This window comes from Sander vitreus, chromosome 16 (genome assembly GCF_031162955.1).
Source record: "Sander vitreus isolate 19-12246 chromosome 16, sanVit1, whole genome shotgun sequence".
In the NCBI taxonomy this organism is placed as follows: domain Eukaryota; kingdom Metazoa; phylum Chordata; class Actinopteri; order Perciformes; family Percidae; genus Sander; species Sander vitreus.
The window spans coordinates 17,949,516-17,974,732 of NC_135870.1; the positions used below are offsets into that span (position 1 = coordinate 17,949,516).

At 42.6% G+C, this 25,217-nt stretch overlaps 1 protein-coding gene across 2 annotated transcripts in view; it reads left to right on the top strand.

Moving 5' to 3' along the window:
• The window catches only part of sfswap (splicing factor SWAP), a 59,556-nt gene extending 36,931 nt beyond the window's left edge, over positions 1-22,625 (top strand). For both annotated transcript variants that reach the window (XM_078271114.1, XM_078271115.1), the window contains exons 15-19: positions 8,289-8,662; positions 10,242-10,373; positions 10,811-10,951; positions 16,396-16,468; positions 21,879-22,625. In XM_078271114.1, the coding sequence (XP_078127240.1) occupies positions 8,289-8,662; positions 10,242-10,373; positions 10,811-10,951; positions 16,396-16,468; positions 21,879-21,944 (786 nt within the window). In that variant the 3' untranslated portion in view covers positions 21,945-22,625. The remainder of the gene's footprint in view (positions 1-8,288; positions 8,663-10,241; positions 10,374-10,810; positions 10,952-16,395; positions 16,469-21,878) is intronic.
• Positions 22,626-25,217: the final 2,592 nt, after the last annotated feature.

Genomic DNA, 25,217 nt, shown 5'->3' on the forward strand with positions numbered 1-25,217 from the left:
TCCATCGCACGCATGTGCAGGTCGAGTGTTTGTATCAACAAAGTCACCTGTGACCTGGGTGACGTATGGCCTGTGCTCCGGCACAAAGGGCAGGCCCACCCAGGAAGTGACCTCTTGCATCTTCTCGCGTTGGTAAGCAGGTTTTCGAGTTTCAAACAGGTTTTGGCGTCGCTGGGAGTCTTGTTGCCCAAACGGGTTGGAGCTGTGAATTTACGCCCTCCAATAGACTGCGACTAGCCACCTTAACACGATTGCACTCATTACATAAGGTCAGACCGATTTTTGAGAAAGAGTTAACGTTGTGTTACGGCCATGCCGCTTGGCCGACTTGTAGTCAGCTGTGTCGGTGTTCACGCCGTTCCTGAGAAGGGCGCAAATACGGGGAGATTCCCTCCCGCAAACTTTCTTTTCTTGTAACGGAATGCATTAGTGGTCTCGCTTTGACTGCGTTCGTTCAAATTCTCCCGGTCAGTCATCAGAGTTTTTTTTTTTTTTTTTTTTCAGTTGTTCAGTTCAGTTGGTACGCGCTCATAAGTTAATGGCGCGGTGAGTATCATTTCCTAGTTATTGTTATTATTGTAGTTGTTATCGCTGCTGGCCATTTAGGCTCAGCTTTTGTTTCTTTGTTAAGACGCTATAGCGTGAGATAAGCGTAGTGTACAGGTTACCCAAGCAAGACAGCAGTTTGCAAGTCTGCGCCGTTAATACCCCAGTGGACAGAGGCCCTATTCATCCAGAATTACAGCAGTACCACAGCCAGCCGTCCAGCAGGTGACACGACGCTCTGGATGATTTCAGCAGCCCAATCCTGACCAGCCCCCTCGCTTTCCACAACGGGGCCAGACCTCTGCCTGTCGCCCCTCCAGGCATCGGAGGGGGCGGGGGGGTAGACAATGATCACACAGTCGTGGCGGTCGGACACTTCACCAGCCAGCAGCTCAGATGCTGGGAAAGCATTAACATCAGACCCCTGGGTTGTGACGACCCTGTCCCAGGGTTACACCATACAATTCCGACGCCGACCGCCAGGATTCCGTGGGGTCAAGATGACCGTGGTCAAGGATCCGACCAAGGTCCTGGCCCTACGCCGGGAGATCTGGGCTCTCCTGGAGAAGGGAGCCATCGAGCCGTTAGACACGCATACACAGAACGGTGGCTTCTATTCCACGTACTTCGTCATACCAAAAAAGATGGGGGCCTCCGCCACATACTGGACTTGAGGCCTATCAACGACCATCTCAGAGTACTAAGATTTCACATGTTGCGTACTATAGAGGTCTTACAGGGCATTCGACAGAACGACTGGTTCACTACCATCGATCTAAGGGATGCGTATTTTCATGTCCCCATTGCACTTCACCACAGGCAGTTTCTTCGCTTCGCGTTCGAGGGAAGGGCGTATCGGTTCCGTGTGCTCCCATTTGGGATTTCACTGGCACCCAGGGTTTTCACCCGGTGTGTAGCAGCGGCACTGGCTCCACTCCAAGCCCAGGGAATGCGTATGGCCATGTCGGACAGTCAGAGGCCAATGGAATCTTTGGCAGCAGGGGCAGCACATAAATGTGTTGGAGTTACACGCGGTTCTGCTTGCCCTACAGCATTTCCTCCCAGTGCTGGTAGGGAGGCATGTACTTGTCAGAACCGACAATATGTCGGTGGTCTACCACATCAACCACCAGGGGAGCACCAAAGCCATGCAGTCCATGGGATTGATTCGGCAGCTTTTGCAGTGGGATCACCCTTGCCTGCTGAGCCTGAGGGCTATGTACTTACCAGGCGCCCAGAACGGGGTTGCAGATCTCCTGTCCCGCCAGTGCCCCCATCAGGGAGAATGGAGACTTCACCCATGCAACTGCTGTACGCTTTCCCGCCTCTGCCATTAATATTGTCAACACTTGACAGGGTGTCTGCAGTGGGACACGAGATACTGCTAATAGCCCCCAGATGACCAGGAAGAGTATGGTTTCCAGTGTTACACCAACTTCTACAGGGAGAGCCTTGGTGCCTTCCGGTGAGAATGGATCTCCTCTCACAGTTGGGCGGCCAAATCTGGCACCCAAACCCATCTCGGCTGAAACATTGATAGGGCTCTGTGAGCCAGCAGTGGTGCGGACTATTCACAGTTCCCGGGCACCCTCCACCAATGTGCTCTATGCTAATGGATGGAAGCTTTTTGCCAAGTGGTGCCAAGCTCAAAATCAGGAGCCAACACAATGCTCCATACCAGATATACTCAGTTTTCTCCAGTCACTCCTTGATTGGGGCCTCGCAGCCTCCACAATCAGGGTGTATATTGCCGCCATCTCATCTATGCACAATAGAGTGGAGGGGGTGACTATTGGGTCCCACACTCTGGTGACCCGCTTCTTAAAGGGGGCTCAGCGATTGAGGCCTCCTCGGCGAAACCCAGTGCCCTCCTGGGACTTGCCCCTTGTTTTGAGTGCACTGTGCAAACCCCCATTTGAACCCCTGGGGGATATAGAGTTGAGCTGGCTGTCCATGAAGACGGCCTTTCTCTTGGCCATTACATCGGCAAAGCGGGTAGGAGAGCTACATGCTTTTTCCGTGAACGGAGAGTTTCTGCATTGGCATCCGGGGGGTACAGGAGTAACCTCATGGCCGAACCCCTCTTTTCTCCCAAAGACCTTTTCGTCCTCGTCCATCAACCATCCTCTTAGGGTGGTAGCCTTTGAACCCCGAGATCGGGGGTCTGAACTAGGGTTGAGCACGGAGCTTTTGTGCCCCGTACGGGCACTCGGATTTATCTTCGGGAGACCGCCCAAATCCGGCAGTCAGACGCATTGTTTGTCTGTCATACAGGGCCAAGACGGGGCCTTGCCCTGTCCAGACAGCGGATGTCCAGATGGATAGCCGAGACCATCAGCCATGCTTACAAGAGCAGTGGTCTTCCAAGCCCTTCACATGTTCGGGGGCACTCCACTAGGAGTGTATCTACATTGTGGGCAGTCCTGCGGGGCGTGCCCCTCTCTGACATTTGTGCCGCAGCTTCATGGGCCTCACCCTGCACATTTGCTAGATTCTACAGGGTTAATGTTGTTCCACATAACCCAGTGGCTGCAGCGGTACTTCCTACACCTTCGCAGCATCCCTAACACGCAGGTAACAATTCCTCCTGACTTTGTTGATATTAGCCATCCAGGTGCTGAAAGCACAGCCTCTGGCGGTCAGTAGAAACGAAATAGAATGATGGTTATGTATGTAACAGCGGTTCTATGAGTTTCGGATGACCGCCAGAGCTCGGCAGTCAATCGGAATTTCCACGAGAAGATTGCCAAGAGGTCACTTCCTAATGGGCCTGCCCTTTATGCCGGAGCACAGGGCATACGTCACCCAGGTCACAGGTGACTTTGTTGATACAAACACTCGACCTGCACATGGGTGCGATGGATATCCAGGTGCTGAAAGCACAGCCTCTGGCGGTCATCCGAAACTCATAGAACCGCAGTTACATACGTAACCATCGTTTTCATAATGCCTAAATGTTGTAGGTGTAAAATAAAACAAAATGTTTAGCTGAGACAGGTGACTTTTTTTACTGATTGGACCATTGTTTTTTTTGTTTAATTATGTTTTAAAATAATCAAGTGCCAACCAAACATTTTTTGGGGCATTATAGTATAGTTTAATATTAGCTGAAACTTGTTTCAGTAATTATCAAGAAAATACCATATACCAGGATTTCTTTGGCAAATGTAAACATATCGCAATTTGAACGGGCACTGTACTAATTGAATCAATCTTCCGTCCACCAACTTCCCTGGTCTCTGTTTTGGTGCCCCAGAGATAATGCAGGGTATCTCTGTTTTAAAATTATTTTCTGTTGAGTTTTATTGTATTGCTGTATTAATGCATATTTTAAAAGCCTTTCTTTTGTCTGTCATATTAAACACAGACAAAAAATGCTAGAATACTTTATAGTGTAAATAAGACTCAGTGGTGGCCATTTGATGTGTAGATGGCCTGTCCATTTGATGGATGTTTCATGTCAGCTCCTCATGTGAGCCCAACTGATGCATGGATAACTGGCCTGTTGCCAGTTGGTGCCAGGTGGCAGTGGGCATGCTCCTGTCTCTACTGTGCCAGCTCTGTCACTCTTCTCCAGATGTTCGGTGACTTCTGCATTGGCCATCAGAGCGTACGTACTCTGAAGGAACTGCCAACATCCAGGTCATTGATTGACCAATGAATAAATGGATGTTCTAGTTGAATTGTATGTAGAATGCAGTTAGAGATTGTGAACTTGTGTTGGTTGGTGCAGTCTACAAAGTACTGTATGTTAGGGATGAATGATATGGGAAAATAATCTTTATAAAAGTTTTTAGCAATATTGTGTTCTATCTTTTGTGTTAATCACTATACACAAGCAATACGTCACTATAATATGGCCAACAACATTATAGACAGTCAACCAAAAAACTGCTCTTTCATGTAGACTGTGTTCCAGTGAAATGAGATGAGTTGAAATGAAAAACATGTCTTTATTTAGCTAATGTATTAGTAGAATAGTACAATATTATACCTTGTATCTTCAAGTTCAGCCCTACTATATGTCCTAAAGGACTACCTACAGAGGAATAAAATCAATTTTGATCTAATCAACATTTGTAATTAAAAAGAGATTTTCCATCAGGACAGATGGGAGTGCATATGTATGTGAAATGGACAGTAACATGGACAATAACATTAACAGATTTAAGCAATTTCTTGGAGTACAATGTTGTTTGTTGTTGTTTTTACTCCTTGATTCAGTCAGATGGCACGAGTCGATGGACAGCATTTTGTAAGTTGATGCTGTATTTTGGAAGGTCCCAAAACCGGATGGTTCAGTCGTGTAGTATGCCCGGGTTTTCAATACTGTAGGTTTGAGGACGAATGTGAATGCTGATGCCATGTCTTTATAGAGTTGCCAAAATGCGCTGACTTGGATCAGTTGATGTAAGCTCGCCATGTCCCCCTTAGTGCTCATCATGTTGTTTATGCGACAGCACTGTGGTAGAGTAAGCTGTCATGAGTGAACAGAACCCAGAGAATATGCTTTACAGGCCTAGACCTTTTTGCATTTGTAAGTAACTCTTTTAGTGATGTGATTCTGTGACTTTGCTGTGTCTTGGTACATTTTGGCTCATCATGATCTGTTAAAGGTGGCGCAACTACTGTTTACCCCTACAGGGTTTCCAACAGACCAATACGGTGTACGTTTGGCAGTCTTAAATGGGAATGCTTACAGGCATTGGGTCCAACTGCATATGTAAAGGAAAAGTTGTTTAATGCCTTTTGTGGCTCCAGAGGGAGCTGAGTGAAATCTGATAAATTGCCTCAAGTGATGTCAGTTGAGTCAACATCTGTTGGGGCTGAAGAAGTTTGCAATGAATCACAAATTTGGGGGTGTGAAGTTTGAAAGAACTCTCCTCATCTCTGCTTGAGGCTACAGGCTACATTACCCACTGCGAGCACACCTGGATCTCTTGCATTATGGATAATGAAGGCGTCAGGTTTTGACATTGTTGTCAGAAAAGATAGTATTTCAACTTAGCATGTTTCCTTAATATCTGATGACGCATTGGGGTCATTTTTGGATTTATTACAGTAAATATATTACATATTGGACCTTTAAATGTACTGTATACCCGTTGGTCAGTCAGGCATAGGTGACTTTCACACAAATGTTTCTGAAGTGTTCATTCAGAATCAGACATGACAGGACAGTTACGGAAAGAGCCCCAGTACTCGGTATGGAAGCGGTGGCAGTGCTGAGAACAGCAATGAATTGGAGAATAATGATATGAAGGAATATGAGTGTTCTCAGCTCCCTCACAGGCTGCCTTCAGTGATGGGTTTTAAAACGTATTTTGCAGTCAAAGCCTTAATTAATTGCCATTGTGAGCATGTAGAAGGCTAGCCTGCTTCTCACAGTAAATCTCTTAATACATTTTCTCATCAATTTCCTTATTAACTAGATAGAGATTTTATGCTGCCTAGTCTATTCAAGGATGTCAGACAGTGGACAAGCATCGAATAAAAATAAATAAATAGTAAAGTTAAGTTGTTTATTCCTATTTATTCATGTGCTGTATGTAAACTGAAAATATAGAGGAAGTGCCGGTTTAATTATAAGTGTGACTGTATGAGCTGTGGTTGTTTGTTAGATTTAATATGAGAGAGAATCCCCCCCCCTCACAATGTGAAATTCTCTGTTTCATAGTTATTAAACGGATTTTGTTTTTCTTTGAGCATGTGGGATAATAATTAAGTGATACATTTTATAACTGTGTTTTTAATCAAGCCAAAATATATGTGCGTTCAATCTCTCTCTATGAATTTTTCACCCTGTGGTGCTGTGTGGCCTGTGCTGTTTAATCTGTGTTGAAAATGATACAGAAATGTGGCCAAGTCCGACCTAGTAAGAATGCCGTCCTGACTTTTAGGTAAAAGGGACTCGGGTAGAAGTAGGAGCTGAAGTTATTAGTAGTTAATTTAAATTACTTCTTATATAGTAGTATTACTTTTATTATTATTATGTTCTTCTATATTGAGAGAATGTTACTTCTGTGTGTTCCTCCTTTCCTCAGTTTCTCCTCTCCCCTCCTCTTACTGTCCAAACTTCTGTATCTTGCCAGAGCAGGTGTGAGAGAGCAGACATTTTCTCATCCTGGTGTTGGGATAAGCTTCCCATATGTCAGTCCTAATTTTAAACCAAACCTCACTTTCTATCATTTCATTATCTCTCCCTTAGCCCAGACACTAGATAGTGTGCAAACAGAAAGGTGTAATGAATATTCTTCCTCTCTCTCTTCTTCCCTGCCTGTTTTTAGACACTTATTGATTGTCTTCTGTCGTGAGCACTCTCTCTCGCTCTCTCTTTTTTCCTCCCTGTACTTCTTTACATTTGCTTCCTACTTTCATCTTCTTTCATCATCATCCTTTACCGCTACTTATTTCTGTCCCCCCCCCCATCTCTCTTTTTATGCTCCACCCATTTCCTACCAATTTTAGCAGATGGTGTCAGAGGTGGGGTGATTGAATTGGAGAGATTGAAGTCACGGCCCACATTCATATCCTTTCTGTCTTTCTTGTTCATCACTCATCACTCCGGCAGTCACATCATTTATGTTAATGTTAGCATATAAAGTATGCCGTTTGATGTCTTTCTTTATCTAAATGCCCTTTTAGTACCACGAATGCATAAATATGTAACATGGGTGGACTGCTTAGACTACAGGAGCAATCTCAGACCTAACCCTGGCAGATAAAATCTGACCTTGGAAGATTTAGTGTTCATGTTTAATCCACTGATGGCCTGAAGCTGCCTTTTCAGTGTGAATCCAACAGCAGGCCAATCTAACATGAGCAGACAGACCCACACTGGTGTAATTAGAGGCACTTTGCTGCTGACAGTTGTAACTCAGCATGAAGCCAGAGGGCCTCACTGTGTTGTGCAACCCACACTTTTTAATCAGCTGAGTAAGGATTTTCTTTTTTTGAAGTAAGAATATGAGTAATAATTTCCCAAGACATTGCCTGGCCAGCCAGTTCTGATCCCATGCACCCTTTAGTGCACATATTTACCCTCTTTAAAAAAAATCTCCTGATGTACATTTTTTCCACCACCTTCCTTCGTTGTAGCTACATCTATACTGCTCGATATTGAGAAAAAATGAAGCACATATAATAATGTTTTTATAATTTATTCTGTTAAACATATTAACCAGTATGTAAATACATATTTATATTTCACAAATACAGGATTAGAAGGAGCACCAAAATTCATAAAAAATCCCATAAGGGGATAAGAAAAGCAAACAGTCATATTCTCTACCAGAGAACTGTAAGTATTCCCCATCTTCTCTGTGAACGCTGGTTATCCTTACTCATATCGAGTCAAATCAATGTTAATTATTTTTTAATTCTTCCAAAACCATCTGAGTTGTATTATCCTGTAACATTGACAAGGATGGACACGGGAAATTGCATAAATAATCTTTATACACAGCCAACCTTGTGCATCACCTGCATCTCAGGAAGTAGACGGGCCCCCATATTGATTTTCCACAGATGTACAGAGAGATTGAGCATTTGGGAATTCATTCAATGTCCCCAATGTCAATGATGGAGACTGCCTATTATTATATAGTATAATATAATCAATATGTTGTTTTCTTTTTTCTTTTTATCTTTCAACCAATTAAAAAGTGTCCAAATGTGTCTGTCGAAACAATGCCTTCACTGATATTTTTGCTCTGTTCTATTCTTGCTACCTTTTTTTCTAGATGCAAGAAGCCCTTTCTGTCCTGTCTGACCCTGCCCCTCCTCAAGTGTCCTCTGCAGCACCTGCGTATCTTAAGGATCAAAGACACGCCGCGGAGAACAAAGGAGCCTATCGCAGCAGGGAGGCCCCATCCTCCTCATCCTCCCACACTACCTCCAGAGGAGCAGCAAGAGATCGAGACCGAGACAGAGATAGAGATAGAGACAGAGACAGAGAGAGAGACCGAGACAGGGATAGAGAAAGAGACAGGAACAAAGGGAGGGACAAAGACAAAAAGAAGAAAAAACACAAGAGGAGGTCAAGATCGAAGTCGAGGTCCAGGTCGAAGAGCAAACACTCCCTCCCCAGTGCCTACAGGAGAGCTGGCAGGTCTCGGTAAGACACCTTGGCCGTGCAGTCATTCAACATTGTCAGTGGCTGGGCTGGGAATCTCTTAAATATCCAACAAATCAATTTGATCTTGATTCAAGGTGCTGCGATGGGATTACACATGCATTTTCTCACTGTATGAATATGTCATGTTAACTTTTCTGATTCAGCAAGAGCATTGAGTCTTTTAGGATGAAAGAGTGCTCAGTGTAGTTGTCCAGCTCAGATCATTATTGGCCTCTGCTGCCGCTCACTACAGACACGGCACCTCTGTAGGAGCACTTTTAATGTCTTCTATTGCATTGTTGTATGCTGCTTTTGCTGCAGAAAGAAATTCCTTTTGTGGGACAATAAAGATCTGAACTGATCTGCCTTCTTTGAACTTGTTTTGTAACTGGGAAAAGACCATGATGAGTCAAGAAACAATGTTATTCTGGCTAGATACTTACCCAGTTGGAGAAGCTGTGATTGGTACAGCTACTGTTAAAGGTATCAGACATGTATGTGACCGGCTGAGAACACTTCAGCTGAACCTTTAGTGCTTGGCACACTGCACCCACATTCACATGAACAGAAAATAATGTATACTATTGTCTCTCTATTTCCTGTTATCCCTTCTTTCTCTTTTCATACTTTTTTTAAGAGGATAAAAAAAGGGTAAATGTGAAGTGAATGAAAGAAACAGTTGCAGGGGCAAAAGATGAAGAATGAAGAAAAAGGGAGAAATAAAAGAATGTATGAGCAAGAACATTTAAAGAATTAACTCAAGAGTGAGGGGTTGAGAGGAAGTGATCATTGGCAGAGTTGAGCTGCTTTTTTTGTGCTGTTTATCCGTCAAAGAGGCAAATATTGACCAGGCAGCTTTGTTTAGCCACCCCAGCACAGGCTGAAGTTAACTTGGCTGTCCTTTCCTTTCTGGCTGTGTTTTCAGATAAGGGGTATAATTTCCTTCTCTAACCTTGCTATTTCATGTCTGTAAATGACATGCATGCTCTGCATACTAGCCAGTGCAGAGAGTTAATCTAGTCCTACTCTGTATGCAAAAAGTGAATTAATCTTATATTATCCATGAATATTTAATACTGATTTCTTTTCAGACTAGTTTAGAAAAACAGTATTTACATATTTAGAGTCCATGTGATATAATATGTAATAGGTGTTAGAAGATGGGTTAGGTCTATGTTACTTGAATGTGTTCTGATGTTTGCATGGCTTCTTATACTGAAGGTGGATACTGTTTGATGTGTAGCTGTTCTGGGGTTTGGATGCTTCCTGTGGCACTGCATGGCAAACTGAGAAAGCTTTTCTGTTGTTTTAGCTGTCTGTATGGTGTCTTTTTGACTTTTGTCTGTATAGATTAGGCTGCACTAATATCTTGCTGCTTCCTGCTGCTCTGGTCTAAAATCATCTGGCCAAAGGACTATAGCTGGAAAATTAGCCGGCTGACTGTCTTATCACTCTCTTTTCACACTCCTCTGTTCTTGCTCTTCATTTCAAATGCATCACCTCATCTACCATGCTCCGTCTTGTGTGATTGAATGGCTTCTCCCCATCTTACACTTTCTTTGTCCTCCTGTCTGGCCAGATCCCGCTCACACTCCCCGGGGAGAAGGGACAGGAGGGGCCCCTCATCGGAGAGGAGACGTGAAGAGAGAGAGCGGGAGCGCCATCATCCCAGCAGCAGCTGCAGCCTGCCCAGGGGGCATTCCCGATCCAGGTAGACCTAACAGCATGTGTCATTAGTCTGTGTTGGGACGAAGAATCGCGTCTCCACGTACAGCTGTGTTTATTTTATCACTGAAAACAATACTTATTACACCTGTCAAGACAGACACTTCCACAATAAGGTGTTCGGTCTTGATAATACGGTGTGTATATCTGCTATACACTGAGCAATGTTTTAGATTGTGTCTTTAAGAGTAGATTTAGCCAACATACCTACAAGACAGACACTTAATTCCCAAACAACCACTGATGGAAACTGCAACGGACAGCTTGCACTTGCATGAATTTAAAGTAGGGCGTTGCTGAATACACAAGGGCTGCCTTCAGACAGTATCCCACTCCCTTGATATATTGTGTATTGTGTTGTGTTACTGCCTGAATCTGAAATGTTTTAGTTCCTGCTCTTCTCTTTTTACTTTTGTCTCCCAGGTCCCCTCCTGACAAAAGGAGGAGCTCCTTGTCATCCTCAGGACAGCTGCAAATTGTGGGTTCCTCTTTCTCCCCATATTCCTCACCCAGCAGAGTTTTGTCCCCATCAGCTAGCCCCGCCTCCAGCCTGGCTCACTCCAGGTAACCCCCTACAAGCCTGTCAATCAAACAGCTAAGCACTTAGATTGCTTTCCCAGTTATTACTGAAAGTCTGTTCACTAAGGGCGGTGACGCACAGAGCCGATTATTGGCCATCGGACCGTTTGGCGAGGTCGGTGACTCGAGTCTGTTTGGTGTGTTCCGTGCCGTCATCCGTCCGAGGAGCCGTCGGCCTTCATTTTAGGCCGACCCGACATGTTCAGTCGGAGACGGGGCAGTCGGGACTCACCCGGAAATGGCGAGCGGATGAGCCTCTCAAAATCTGACGAAAATCTTTTAAACTAACCTTTGTCAATCTGAAATGAAGACAGATTCAGCAACTGCATGGCCTATTTCTCGCTTAAAATGTTTTCAGAAACACGTTTCGGCGAAGTATTTTAGTACAATATGAGATCGTATTCTGAACAAGCCGCCATGACAGTCTGGCTGTGAATTTCCGGAGAAAAAAGACCCACGTGACGCGTTCGTCCTATCAGCTGCCGGTTTTCATTTTCTGCGAAACAATCGGACTGTTAATGGAAACAATACAGAGCAGCGCCGCCTGCTGCTATGGAGACGTATTACGTTTCGCGCAGAGCGTATGCTCAAGTCGGCGTCTATTCAGTGTGTTCTGAGGCACTTTTTGGACCTCAGGGACCCGACTGATCAGTCCGACTGCCTTTTCTGCCGACGGTCGGCCGTCTGGTTGGTGTGTAACTACCTTAAAGAAATAAAAGGTTGTTTGGGAGGACTTAAAGCCGACGACTTAGATGATATATATAATTATACTCCTTTTGCCTTTAAATGTGTCTTATATAGACCAGTAAATTGTTGCCTTCAGGTCTGTGAAGCTTCCGTGTCTCATGAAACAAACAGCGCTTCTAATAGTTCATTCTGTTATTTCTGTAATTGAGTCTAAAGAATTGACCTTTCGTTAACCCCTCCCCTGAACAATGATTGTCCTATCATGTTTACCAACCTTAACTAGGCACAGCAGGCCTGTCAAGCTTTGGATTTCTCCACAACTCCAGCCAAACTTGTTACCCGTGATAGAGATACATTATCAAATATTTGTCCTCAACCTAAAAGAATTCAAGTGAAACATAGTGTTAAATATGAATATGAATAGTTAGCTACAGCTAAAAAGATCTGCCAGCGAAAGTTGTCATCCCAATTGTCGGATAGTCGCCGGCTAGCAATGAGAACCCTACTATTATCTACCCCCGTCTGAAATCAAGCACCCATTGTTTCAAGAAATGACAAGAGAAATAAAAAAGAATTCTGAGGGCTAAATCTGTTACCGCCTTTGAACACTGCATATTTGCTGTTTGCCAAAATGGAATGGTTGTCAGGTGTAGCAGCCGTAACTAAGGAGTATTGGAGCTTAGCAACCAGTCAATTATTGTATACGCTGGATCATTAATGCGCTGCTTTCCCATCCAGAATTCCGGATACTGCTTTAGAATGAAATCCATTTATGTAGTCCTTTAATTAAATGCCATCATTAGACAGTAGTATCATCCAAAAAGATGTGTTGATTACTACTGTAATACTAGCTTTGTGAAAATGAAACTCCAGTGGGTAAAACAAAACTCGGGCCTTGTTCGTGGTGTCCAAGAAATTCTAAATCCGATATGAATGGGAGAGACTTAAGTATTAAATCTAAAGAGCCAGTAATATAAAGGCTTAGAGCCCAACATCTTTCAGCTTCGAGGATGTAAGGCACAAAGGCCTTCTTGGCAACGGACACAATCCCTTCTAAGGTCTTGGGGTTGTTTGTTTGCTGTTTTAAAATATGTCCAACAAAGAAACAATTAAAGCGGCATACATTAACTTCTGAATATTAGAGGACAAAATGTAGGGCTACATGGACAAAATGCTAAATGAACTTGCAGTTAAATCACTCCCTACCTTCCCCTCCCTCTCTGTTCCCAAACAGAACATATGTCCAGTGTACAGTGGGAGCTGAAGTAGGGCAAGCCATTTGCAGCACGAGCGAATCATTCCTTTTGTATGCACCAACAAAGAAATGAGTCATGTGTTAAACATGACAACTGAAACGGTACCCAGTTTACTGAAAGTGGTTGGTGTAATTCATTCATTTTGCATCATTATTTTATTTTATTTTACCTAATCCAGCAGCACACTTTAAAGAAAGGAGCTGTGTGCAGAGACTTTTTGTACAATGTTGAATGGTGAGCGAACCGAGGAGGTGATGAGTAGGGGACTGAAGTAGAGCTCGTCATCACTCCAGCAAAGATCATAAGAAAGCTTGAAAGTTAACAGGCTGCTGCAAAGGAACATAGACACACTGCCCTTCATATTGCATTGGGTCAAATCACTGCAAGCAAATGTCAATGTAAATTCATGCAGCTCTAAAATCTTTTCACATATTGAAGCAATTAACTTCGCCAGAGCAGCAGTGTCAGATGTTCTATTGGAAATGCATTTCAGTACAATCGATTTGTAGGTGCCTAAATGTCACTGATATGTCATGCATTAGGTGAAAGAGTCTCAGAACATTCATATTCACATTCTCAAAATTCTTACATTACATTTGGCAGTCCTCAGTTTTAGAGCTTGTTTAGTTTGGCCGGTATACACCATACTGCAGGGACATTTCAGTGTATAGATAACATGAGTGCTACTGCCGCTTAACGACTGGATTTAAAATTTCTTCCCAGTGCGTGGGTGCGCAAGCCCCTTTGAATCAGTGGAGTAAGTGCAGTGAGCACACGATAAAAGCCAACAGGAGGAAATGATATCCAAGGGGACAACAGAGGTTGGGTGCACGTCTGAGTGAAGTTACTGGGGGTTCGGAAAAGATATCCCTCGTAAAAGGAACCTTTTTGTAGGACGTGCCAATGTCTAAGTATTGTTTGTTTTATCTGCACAGATGCTGGAAGTTTGAGCTTTTTGTCAAAACAGGGAATGTCTATCTGTGCTCATTGCTCTCTGATAGGCTGACTCTATATATGTAATAGCATTCCTTTAGTTCATCATCATCCTCACTACAGTGTCAGCGTAGCCCGAGAAATTGTCCTATAGGAATGTTTTGAATGAGGTTCCGTGAGTGATTACTGTAGACTCTGAGGAGCGTGTTTTTGCTGCTTGGTTTTTCGAAAGATGTTGGTTTTCAGTCTGAAAAAAAAACAAACAAGTACTGACACCCAAAACCTGACTATCTCTTAAAGCAATTTGTAGACAGGAATGGATATGCAGGATTGAAAATGAATGTTTCTCCCCACAAACCCATTACAAGGCAAGAGTATGAGGTGGCAAAGGAACTTCACATGGCTGTGTGTCATGACTGCAAGAAATATTTCCTGAAGAGGAATTACATGGAGAGAATAATCTCAGTCAAGGTTGACCAAAGATCCTTGGGAGTATTAGCCAGGGGTTTATAAAGATGATGTGATGAGGGCGCCCATATAACTCAGTTGGTAGAGCAGGCGCCCATATATAGAGGTTTACTCCTTGACGCAGCGGGCCCGGGTTCGACTCCGACCTGCAGCTCTTTGCTGCATGTCATTCCCCCTCTCTCTCTCCTTTCATGTCTTCAGCTGTCCTGTCAAAAATAAAGGCCGAAAATGCCCAAAAAATAATCTTTAAAAAAAACAAGCGGGAGGGATACAAGTGAGTGAGGTTCCATTAATATAGGCTAATAATATAGTGCTCAAAGGAGGAATTTGGAGGGATTTATGTATTGATGTCAGGTGTCAGACAAAAGGCTGTTGATACCATTATCATATTAAGGTGGCATAATAACATTAGACCCTCCTTTATCAGTAGAGCGAAGGACCACATCTTTTCTTTTTTCAAGTTCATCTCGACAGGAGTAGCCAAACATTTGCCAAATCATTTTCTATTAACTGGCCATAGGTAACTTCTGTCTTGATGCATATCTCTTTTTTTGGTCCATGCCAGTCATACAGTGTATAATGCCTCCAAACAACGTCAGTTGCTGCACCTTATTAAAAGCTCTTACTATAGACCGTGTGCACCAGATCTCATCTTAATGTTATGCATTAGCTTTTGTAAATCACTTACACACACTGAGTGACCACAAAAATGGAAACACCTGTAGGCCAAATGCAATGCAATCCAATAGCCCTGCCGCATCTTATACAATGAAAATTCTGTTCGTTAACCACCAGGGACTTTCATAGTTTCCATGGTTTTGGTCATCATTCTCATATATATTACTTTTCATTCCCTGTAAGAGGGAAATAATTCTGGAAGGATCATTAACTAAAAGCTCACAAGAATGTGAAAGAAACTGCAATGGCAGTTGTCAGATGTTATGAAAGATGAAAGATCTTCATTTACCTCCGTAATTTACGGATGAATGATATGCATCATCCTTTCTCTGTTTATCCATTATTCTCTCCCGAAGTTTCCAAATACAAGCTGTTAGATTTTGAGGAGCCATTTTATGTGGTTGGTAAATCAATACCAATGCATTTTTTTAATGTTCATTTGTGGAACTCATTCAAGGAAATGTTTAGCAACTAGGTAGCAGAAGGTGTGTTTGTGAATCTTCCATTTGTGGAACCTAGAACTTTTAAATAACTGATGTTTTCCCCAAATACATTTCTGAATGATGACATGCCATAAAAATGGAAACTTGTTTTGCTTGTACAAACATAAAAGCATCTTTTTGTGCAGGGACAGTTTGCTTATAGCTAAGGTATTTCCTTAACCACAGTTTCATGCTTTTAAAAGCTTTTTTTTGTCTGACACCACCAGCATATCAGCCAGGCGATGCCCTTTGTCAAGGCCAGAATGCTTTTATTTCTTTTATTCTTTGGAATTTTCAGAGAGCACAATTATTAGAGAGGTCACATAAGCAGAATCATTCCAGAAGGTCATTGGCTTGTTTTTCTTGTTGGATGGATCTAGAGCAGTGTACCATCTTAATCCCAAATTGTGTATTTAAAAGGGTGTAATACCCAAGATTTACTGGCATACACAGATTATCAAATTGTCCAAACATTTTCACTGGACCAAAGTTGTAAAACTCCATAACATCAGCAGCAGCAGTCTGTTCTGCAGTTTCTTGTCACCCATGTTGAATCAACTTGATGCACATTACTTTTTCTATTTTAAAAATCTCTTGATGAATTATGAAATGTTAGACAGTAGAGAGATTGAAAGCTTTGGCTTTAAGCTGAATCTGAGGCCTCCGATTTTGGCACTTTTGCTGTCTGACGTTGTCCATGTGTAGTTTTGGCTCAGGGTGGAATTATTTTTATTTATTTTTTTCAGGTCACATACCATTCCTCTTTCTCTTCCCTCTTCTACAGCCCTTGATGTCTGTCCAACTTTGAACATTTTAGAAGATGATATGAATATTGTATAGCTTCTGCTGTTAACATGATTGGTTTTCTCTCTTTTTTCTCCATCTTTCTCTCTTCTTTGTCTCTCTCCCTCCATTCTCTCTACAGGGGTGGTTCTCTGGAGAAAGACAAGGCAGTGGCCTCATCCATAGTATCCTCTGTTCAGTCCAAAATAACACAGGTATTGTTCATTGCTTTTATCCCAAATATGTCCTTTGCTGAACTTTACAGCCTACCAAATACAAGTACTGAGTGTTTTTCCATCATGCAAAGAGGGACGGAAAGTGCTGCCTGGTTTTTGACTAGGGCCTTCTTGGAAGGAAATGTTACTTGAATTTATTGTATTGTGCATGTATTCTATCTACACATTCCGCTTCATCATATGTTTGTACAACACATCCATGCCTTATATTTTATTAAGCTTAATTTGTTTGAACCTTGAAGAACTATCTGTCTTATCTTTAGATTAAGAATTGGTCTAGCGGTACATATTTCTGATCTGCATCTTGTAGATTAGCCAAACTGTGACTGTGAAAGTCATTTTCTGCCACACAGGTGCTAAAGCTATAGCTTGTATGTCAATATGAGGAACACATTGCACCTGCAGTAAAACATCCTTAGTAAATTTGAGCTTGGCAGTTAATCATTGACCTTTTGAAACCACAGTTGTCAACCCGATATGAATTTTCATATAAAAACAAATATCAAATGACAGTGTGAAGGAGGTCACTCGTATTGATGAACCTACAGAGAATTATCACCTCAATCTGCTTGTACCTGCTTAGTAGGGGTGTGCAAAAAAAATCGATTCACATTTGAATCGCGATTCAAGCTCTACCGATTCAAAATCGATTCAAATAATTCCAAAAATCTAATTTTCTTTTATTTATTTTTATTTTTTTATTGTATGTCTACTGCAATCACCAAAACGGCAGACAGCCACAGTTAGCGACTAGCCGGTGAACAAAGTGGAGCACTTAGCGGCTACACAGCCAGATATTCTTCTCAAATTGGTAAACACCAAAAACAGAGCTAAAAGTGAGTGAATGTTGGACTTTCATACGTCAGGTGGCCAGAAACGCAATTCCAATTGAATGCTAAAGTTGCTCTGTAACTGCAGGATGTGTAAATAAGCAACTGTTTGCTAACATGTTCGCCATATCTACTCAAAAGGGGATATATGTCAGCGTTGTGTTCACAACTTGTTTCTGCTGCCCCCAAGTGGCCATAAAATCAGTTATTGCAGGTTTAAGAAAAACACTAAAGGGATGATGTTATTGACTTGATAACTACCATTGTCGTCAGCAGCTCACAGAAGCCACGGTCTCCCGTTGAGTGTAAAGCTGCAGACACACAGACCAGACGGCCAACCCTCGGCAGAAAAGGCAGTTGGACTGATCAGTCTCCCCGAGTTGGTCAAAAAACTGCCTCGGAACACACCAAAGCGACGAGACGTAATAACAGCAGGCGGTGCTAATCTGTATTGTCGTCCAAAAATGAAAAACGGCAGCTGATTGGATGAACACGTCACGTGGGTCTGGTTTATCCGGAAAATTCAAAGACAGACTGTCATGGCGGCTTGTTCACGATCTCATATTGTACTAAAATTGTTCACTGAAACGTGTTTCTGAAAACATGTTAATCGAGAAATAGGCCATGCAGTTGCTGAATCTGTCTTCATTTCAGATCAACAAAGGTCAGTTTAAAAGATTTTCGTCAGATTTTGAGAGACTCTAGTCACGCTCCTCCGCTCCCCGTTTCCGGGTTAGCACTCTACCAATCAGATGGCTCATTTGAGTCCGACTGCCAGCAGTGCCCGCCCCGCCGATTATACATGTCAAATCAGCCAAAATGAAGGCCGACGGCCCCTCGGACGGACGACGGCACGGAACACACCAAACAGACTCGAGTCACTGACCTCGCCAGACTGTCCAACGGCCGATTATCGGCTCTGTGTGTCCGGGCCTTTAAGGAAAGCATAGCCACTTCCATCCATAACATTGCAGCAATCAAACTCCAGGCTCTGCATGCAGCCACTTTCTCACAGTTGGACCAACTGTCAGAAGGACAATGCATCGTGTATTGTACGTGCCACATCTGTGAAATATTAAATGTAGCTAAGGGATGGGCCGGACCCTAGGGCACATTCTCCCTGTTCCACCCTGTTTAAAATGACAATGTCCAATTTATGGCTGTTGATCATGCTGCTTTCAGAAGTGCACCTTAATCAAATGCATGCACACACACACCAGTTCTGAAGGGAAAAATGTGTTGAATGATAGGCGTAAAGCTATAAGCTGAATAGATGACAGGAAGAAAAGTGTGCATATCACTAGATTGATTTAAAAAAAGAAAAAAAGAAATAGGAACTCTGTGTCACTGCTTTCTCCTAAATGAGCAAAAAGGCTCCAAAGTGCTGTTTGTACAAGCCAATTTGAACTCCAATCAGTTATCATCAAGACAAAACGGTCACACGCTGTTTTCTCTTCAATTTACTTTTTTATTTTTTTTATTATTTGCCTCTCTCCACCAACACTTCAGAGCAATATGGTGTATACAGTTCATTCAGTTGATTTTGACTGCTGTGGAAGCATCCCCGCAGACTAATTTCAAAATAAATTACCCTTGATTTGTCAAAAGCCTTAAATCACTTCCAAGATGAAAGACATCCCAGTAACTGTCTCACCTCTTAAATCATATGTGCTTATTTACATTTTCATCTTAGATCACCATCTTTGATAAATGATGCTGAAATTTCAGTTTCATTTCTGCTTGCATAATCTAATGCAATATTTGTTGAGTATTGATTCTCATGCCACCTGTGTGCAACTACATGCGTTAAAGGTAGAGAGCAGGGCCCGGTGTGTATGTATAGACCTTAAATGTGAACTGTAGCCTCTGAGATATTTAGTAACTTTCTTATTCAGCACTGGACGTATAAAAACCTGTGTTGAATGTAGAGTCTAGGCCAGAATCCAAGAAGCATTGGGACTCGAATTAATGGGGGTCAATAGGGTGTGACTGGAGAGGCAACAGTGACTATTCTGTGGACACTGGTAATACTTGCACAGAATTTTGAACGTTTTCTCTCCTCTGGCCATGGTCGTGTGTGTTTGTGTGGGTGTGTGTGTGTCTGGTGTTTAATCCCCACATGCACCACAGATCCAAAACAACACATTTCACATCTCTTGATGCTTCAACAAAAACATTGTATTTCTTTCTCACATAATCAAACGCAACTTCTTGTCCTGCCTTCATCTCAACATACGCACACAAGCAAACTCGTGAAAACATGCTGTTTGCTGCTGCTGCAACATGCACAGATTCACAACCACTAACTACTTATACCCCATCTGTGATGTTTTACAAACCCATATTGAATAATTCAGCACATTCTCATCTGCCTAATGGTCTCCTCTTCCCTGAGGGTGCCTGGTTGCTATTCGCCTCAACCCGTCAAACCCGTCTCTCCTCCTGTTTGCCTTTGTTCCTCCATCTTCTGTCTCCTCTCCTCTGCTTTACATTTGCTGTGTGTTACTCCGTTTGAGAGTAGCTTTTAGACCTGCGTTGGGTCTTTTTTTTAACATTGTAGTATTTTGTTTTTGAAATTCATTTTTGATGTAGAACATTGTGTGTTTTTACTTTCTTTTTAAAAGTTAAGATAACGGAAAGGCTAGGTCCAATCTACTGTAAGCTGTCTTCAAGCATGATAGCAGATAAAGCAAAAAGTTGTGGAGAACACAGGGAGGTGTGTGAATTGCTGTGTGAGATGAAGACAAAACTGAAGACGTTGCATAGCTCCCTCGAGATATTACAGTATATTATAGTGTTGTTTACCTTTGCAGTGTGGGTATGTTTGCAGTTAGACGCAAATCTGTGTGCAGCAAATCGTCTTGTGTATGTGATGCAATCTGCTTTAAAATATTCTAAAAGTTCTGTAATTTGAGCCTGGACTAAGGCTAGTTAAGTTCTCAGTAAGAGTTTCCATCACACTTAAATATTTTACTGCTAACTTGCAGTGATGCAATAGAAGCTGTATGTTGTTTCTTGTGGCCGGGTTGGTTCACTGGTAGAGAAGGCGCACATATACTGAGAGGTTTATGCCTCGACGCAGAGGTCCAGTGTTCAAATCCGACCTGTGACAATTTCCTGCATGTCTTTCCCCTCTCTCTCCCCCCTTTCTCACCTAGCTGTCCTGTCAAATAAAGGTGGAAAAAGCCCCAAAAATAATCTAAAAAAATGTATTATGTAACCAGAGCTGGCTTTTCCCCGTGTGTGACAGCTGTACTGTAATGTGACTTGTGCTGATCTATTGATGTAATGCAATTTATACTGCACTTTCATTTGCCAAGACAAAAACGCAACTGTCGTTTGAACAACTTTCCATTCAGTTGTTAATAATTTGGAGCATTGTTTGTTTGTCACATCCGTGGAACACTTCTTTGATTGTGTATATTCAGATACACCAGGGTTTAGAGAGCCACAGCCTTTTAAGGGATTTGATATGACAGCTCCGTCCCTCTGTGGTTACAGCTGTTAATTTGTCTTGTCTGTCAGAAGAGCTCAAGAGTGGATATTTGTCCATGCGTGTATGGATCACACTTGGGATGCAAATTAACACTTCCTATTCAGCAATGCAAGGATTTGCCCCCTAGTCAGTAAAATTAACATTTCTACCTGAAGAGGGAAGGAATGGAAATTGCCATGTTGGCAGCGCCCTACTTGCTACAATCTACTTTATATATTCCTCTGTTTAGACCCTTTTATCTACAAAAAAAAAAAAAATGTTTTTCCTATTAACCTGTTAACATTATACATTTAGTTTTGACCACTGAGTAGGTCAGCTGCTGAGGTAGAGGGTCAGGTGACTAGATATTTTGACGATATGAGGCGGAGGTGACGCATCTGATTCTCACCACTTACAGGTATCACCCTGTACATAACATAAATCATATATACATATAAAATGTATTAAGGAATTCCTGACAGCTCGAGGGCAGGACGCACACTCCAAAACAAGTTTTGAACAGGATATAAACCCTCGGGGGTGGCTCATGGTGGTAAAACCAAAACAATAAGCTAAAAGCATCTGAAAGCTGCAGAGTGGGGAGTTGATTCCCAGTTGGAACAGCATTACTAGAAGCTCTTTCACACTACAGGGAGTAATTTAATTTAATAGTAATAATACAATGAATGTTTCTTCATCAATTACTTCAAAATAAGATAATTTGCTCACTGCATTTCATCCAATGTTTTGGTCCCCAGGTTAGTTGTTTATTGTAGATCAATTGGAATTTTCATAGCAGTTCTTTATTGGAGTTGGAGAGATGGGTTTAAGTCCAACCAAAGCAGAGTAAATGTATTGGTGCAGGATTTAGAGCCACTGCTAGCTTCAACAACACACACAGTCTGATATAAATGTCCTTCAAGCCCTCATCATGCTGCCGGTTGCTGTAACACCCCATTCAACGGTGTTGTTATAGATCTCGCTTTAAGTTAATATTTAGTTATCCAAAGACCCATAAATATGTGAGATCTGTAGCACGTTAAACTCATCCCCCTCTTTCTCTTTTTGTCTTCTCTGTTTTCAGGATCTGATGGCCAGAGTGCGAGCCATGCTTGCCACCTCCAAGACCTTCCAATCTCCCAATTCCTAAAGATAGGGCATGGCTTCCTACTGGCCACGGCAACCTCGGCCAATCAGCGTGCATCATTCTCCGATTTCCTGGAGATTTCTTTGGCCATTCTTTGTTCATCCTCGATTTATGATAGCGTCTTGATTTGAGCGTTGTCAGATTCAGTTGGGCTACGTTGTGTCTTCTGCAGTGTTGTAAGAGTGATGTAAAGGCACTCATTAAGCTGAAATATCTGGTGTCACACCTGAACTGAGAAAAGAGCTCATCAGTTCGGAGACCATGTCAGCAGCTGGCATGTTTCGGTGCAAATGTGGAAATAAATTCATACGTTATGTTGCATCCTGTTTTAAAACTCTACTTCTCTCCCACATGGTGACAGTCATTCTTTGCAGCATTACGTAAAGCTGCTGGAGGTCTGTATTCTCTCTCCTTCTATGAAGGGTTGTGTTGTTTTGATAAATTCAATTCTCTCCTCCCTCATCTACTATTCTCTGCTGTTGTTTTCCCTCTTATTTCCGCCCCCAGCTGTCTTTGCTCTCCGGCACGTCACACGTCTGCTTGAGTAGCCCTTTTCATTTTCTACCCTGTCCCTCAGCTCTAGTGCGTGGTCTTTTACTTCTGTTCCTGGTTTGTACTATAATGGAATTTAATGCAGAACAACTTTGTAATCCAAACTGTCAATAAAGTTTCAATTATGATTTACTTGTGGCTCTGACTTCTTTCCTTTATACCCTTTTGGATCTATGTGTGCAAAAACACAAGTTGTTAAATAGTTGAAACTCTCTTTAGAGCAACAGACTCAGCTCCCAGTTCTCCTATTCACCATTATCTGGGATACACTGATAAGACGGAAGAATGTTTACTGCCCCCAAACCTTCACCTACATTGACTGTACTGAGTTTACCGTCGCAGCAACATTGCTGATAAACCCGACAAACGTAACTGCTGATCGGCCGATATCCTTCGGTAGTCTGCTGCAGCTGAGATGGCCTTTAAACCAATTTCTGTATCCTGGCAGTCAAACCAGATTACAGAAATATTTTGTAGACTAGTACAAGCTCATGAGGGATTACATGTTTTGAAAGATAGCCCTTTCAGGGCCATCCAGAGCCTTGAGGATTATGGTTAACTGCTCCTCAGATCTCTGCAGGGTAAATCCAGACAGCTAGCTAGACTATCTGTCCAATCTGAGTTTTCTGTTGCACGACTAAAACAACTTTTGAAAGTACACGTTCCACCAAAACAAGTTCCTTCCCGAGGCTATTTTGCAGCGGCACCGTGGCTCTGTCTGGCGCTTGGCGCCGTCCATGACGATTGTGATTGGTTTGAAGAAATGCCAATAAAGCAGAGCATGTTTTTCTCCCATCCCGGGATGCTGGGTGAACTAGCCAGACCCTCCTCCGCACCGCTGTGGAGGAAGGTCTGAGACTTAATCGTCTCTCCCCAATCCAAGTTCACATTAGGTACATTAGGTCAGTGATACCCACTGTCGGGCCTAATGATAGGTCAATACATCATCTATCATTGCTACTGGGCTTCTATAGACTTACTCACCCAACTTTTGGTACAAAGTGAATAATATTTTTCACACACATATTTGCCCAGGATGTCTTCCAAATAAACATTTCACTTAAACAACTCTTATTCATTGTCAGTCTATCATTCACAACAGTCTTCACCTCCGAGGAGCTGCGGTGATAGTATTCATGGCCTTGAGTTGCTCAGGGTCTGCCTCACGTATTAACTGAAACTGAAAATGGCAAAGAAGGCGCACCAACTACTCACCCTAAAGGCAATGTGCTCCTGCCCTCAACACCTTTTTTTTACATGTGCAACATCAAAAGCATCCCAACTGCTCCGCTGACCCAGAAGGCTTTACAGAGGGTAGTTCAAACCTCCCACTACAGCAATAGTCAGTTCTCCCCTTCATCATCAGAGAAACTTTACATGAACATTAAGAACCGCACCAACAAAGTAAAGAGCTGCTTCAAGCCTCCTGCCATGAGAATGCTGAATATGCTCTCCTGACAAACATAAACAGCTGACACAAACACAGTTGGCTTCTTTTTGTTTTGTTTCCACATTATTATTTTTCCCACACTATATTCAGTAAGCGATTTGAGGGGGGGATGCAGTCCTCGTTTGCACAATGCATGCCCCTTATTAACCTGCCATCCCCTCTCTCCATCCAGAGAGAGTTCAAGGGCAGAGGGGTTGTTTAGTTGAATATGTTAGTCTGCCTGACTCATTGATTCTTTATCTGCCTGAGGTTTGTGCAAGTTAGAGTCTGTGGTGCTGAAGTAGCAGACGGATTTGTACTTGTGACTTATATATATATAGCAGTACTGCACTACATTGTACACTCCTAAACGCTCCAAAAATCATTTCTACTAGTAACAGCCCTACGTTTGCTCCCTTTTACAGTGATCAGACTGAAGTGTTAGTGCGTGCGTGGCCACAAGGTGGTAACCTAGGAGGTTAAGGCCGCGGCGTGGCGTTTCTGTTGCGTGGATTTTTCTATGTCTTTACACACCAGAAATGTGTCTGACGCGGCGCTGCTGCTGCTGCTAGCCTTGTCTGGACACATGTATGTTTCCCATTGATAAAATTAAATACCATGTTAAACATAAATATATACTGATTTGATTACAGCAAAGACAACGTTGGCAGTATTGACGGCAAAATAGGCTACAGAATATTTCGTTCCTATTGACAGGTGCAAATTAGAAAATCGATTTTTTATTACATTTAGCCTATATCTGCATTTATATCAAAGCTAGAGACTTTCAAACATCAACATGTCATTTATTAATATGTATTCGTGTCTAAACGACATATAAACATCTTTTCCTATTCTATTTTGCCTGGAAACGCTTCCAACACACGTGAAAAATAGGCCTAGGTTCTATATCTAGCATGCACGTGTCACACAGGCAGTGTGTAAACTCTAACCTGTTAACATAGGAGCCGAAATATAAACGCCCAGGTAACAATTTTTGGTTCCCAGAACGTTCTGGGAACGTTCGTTTTTGGTTGCGAGAACGTTCCCTGAAGGTTAGTTTTTGGTTCCCATGGAAAGTTTTCCTGGCGTTTAGGGAATGTTAGTTTTTGGTTACATCTGTTCCCAGAACGTTGTAACCTTTAGAGAACGTTCCCCTAACGTCCCCCTAACGGTGTAACCTTTAGGGAACGTTCCCCTACTGTTGTAACCTTTAGAGAACGTTCCCCTACCGTTGTAACCTTTAGAGAACGTTCCCCTAATGTTATTTTTTACATTCCCCTAACCTTTGACTG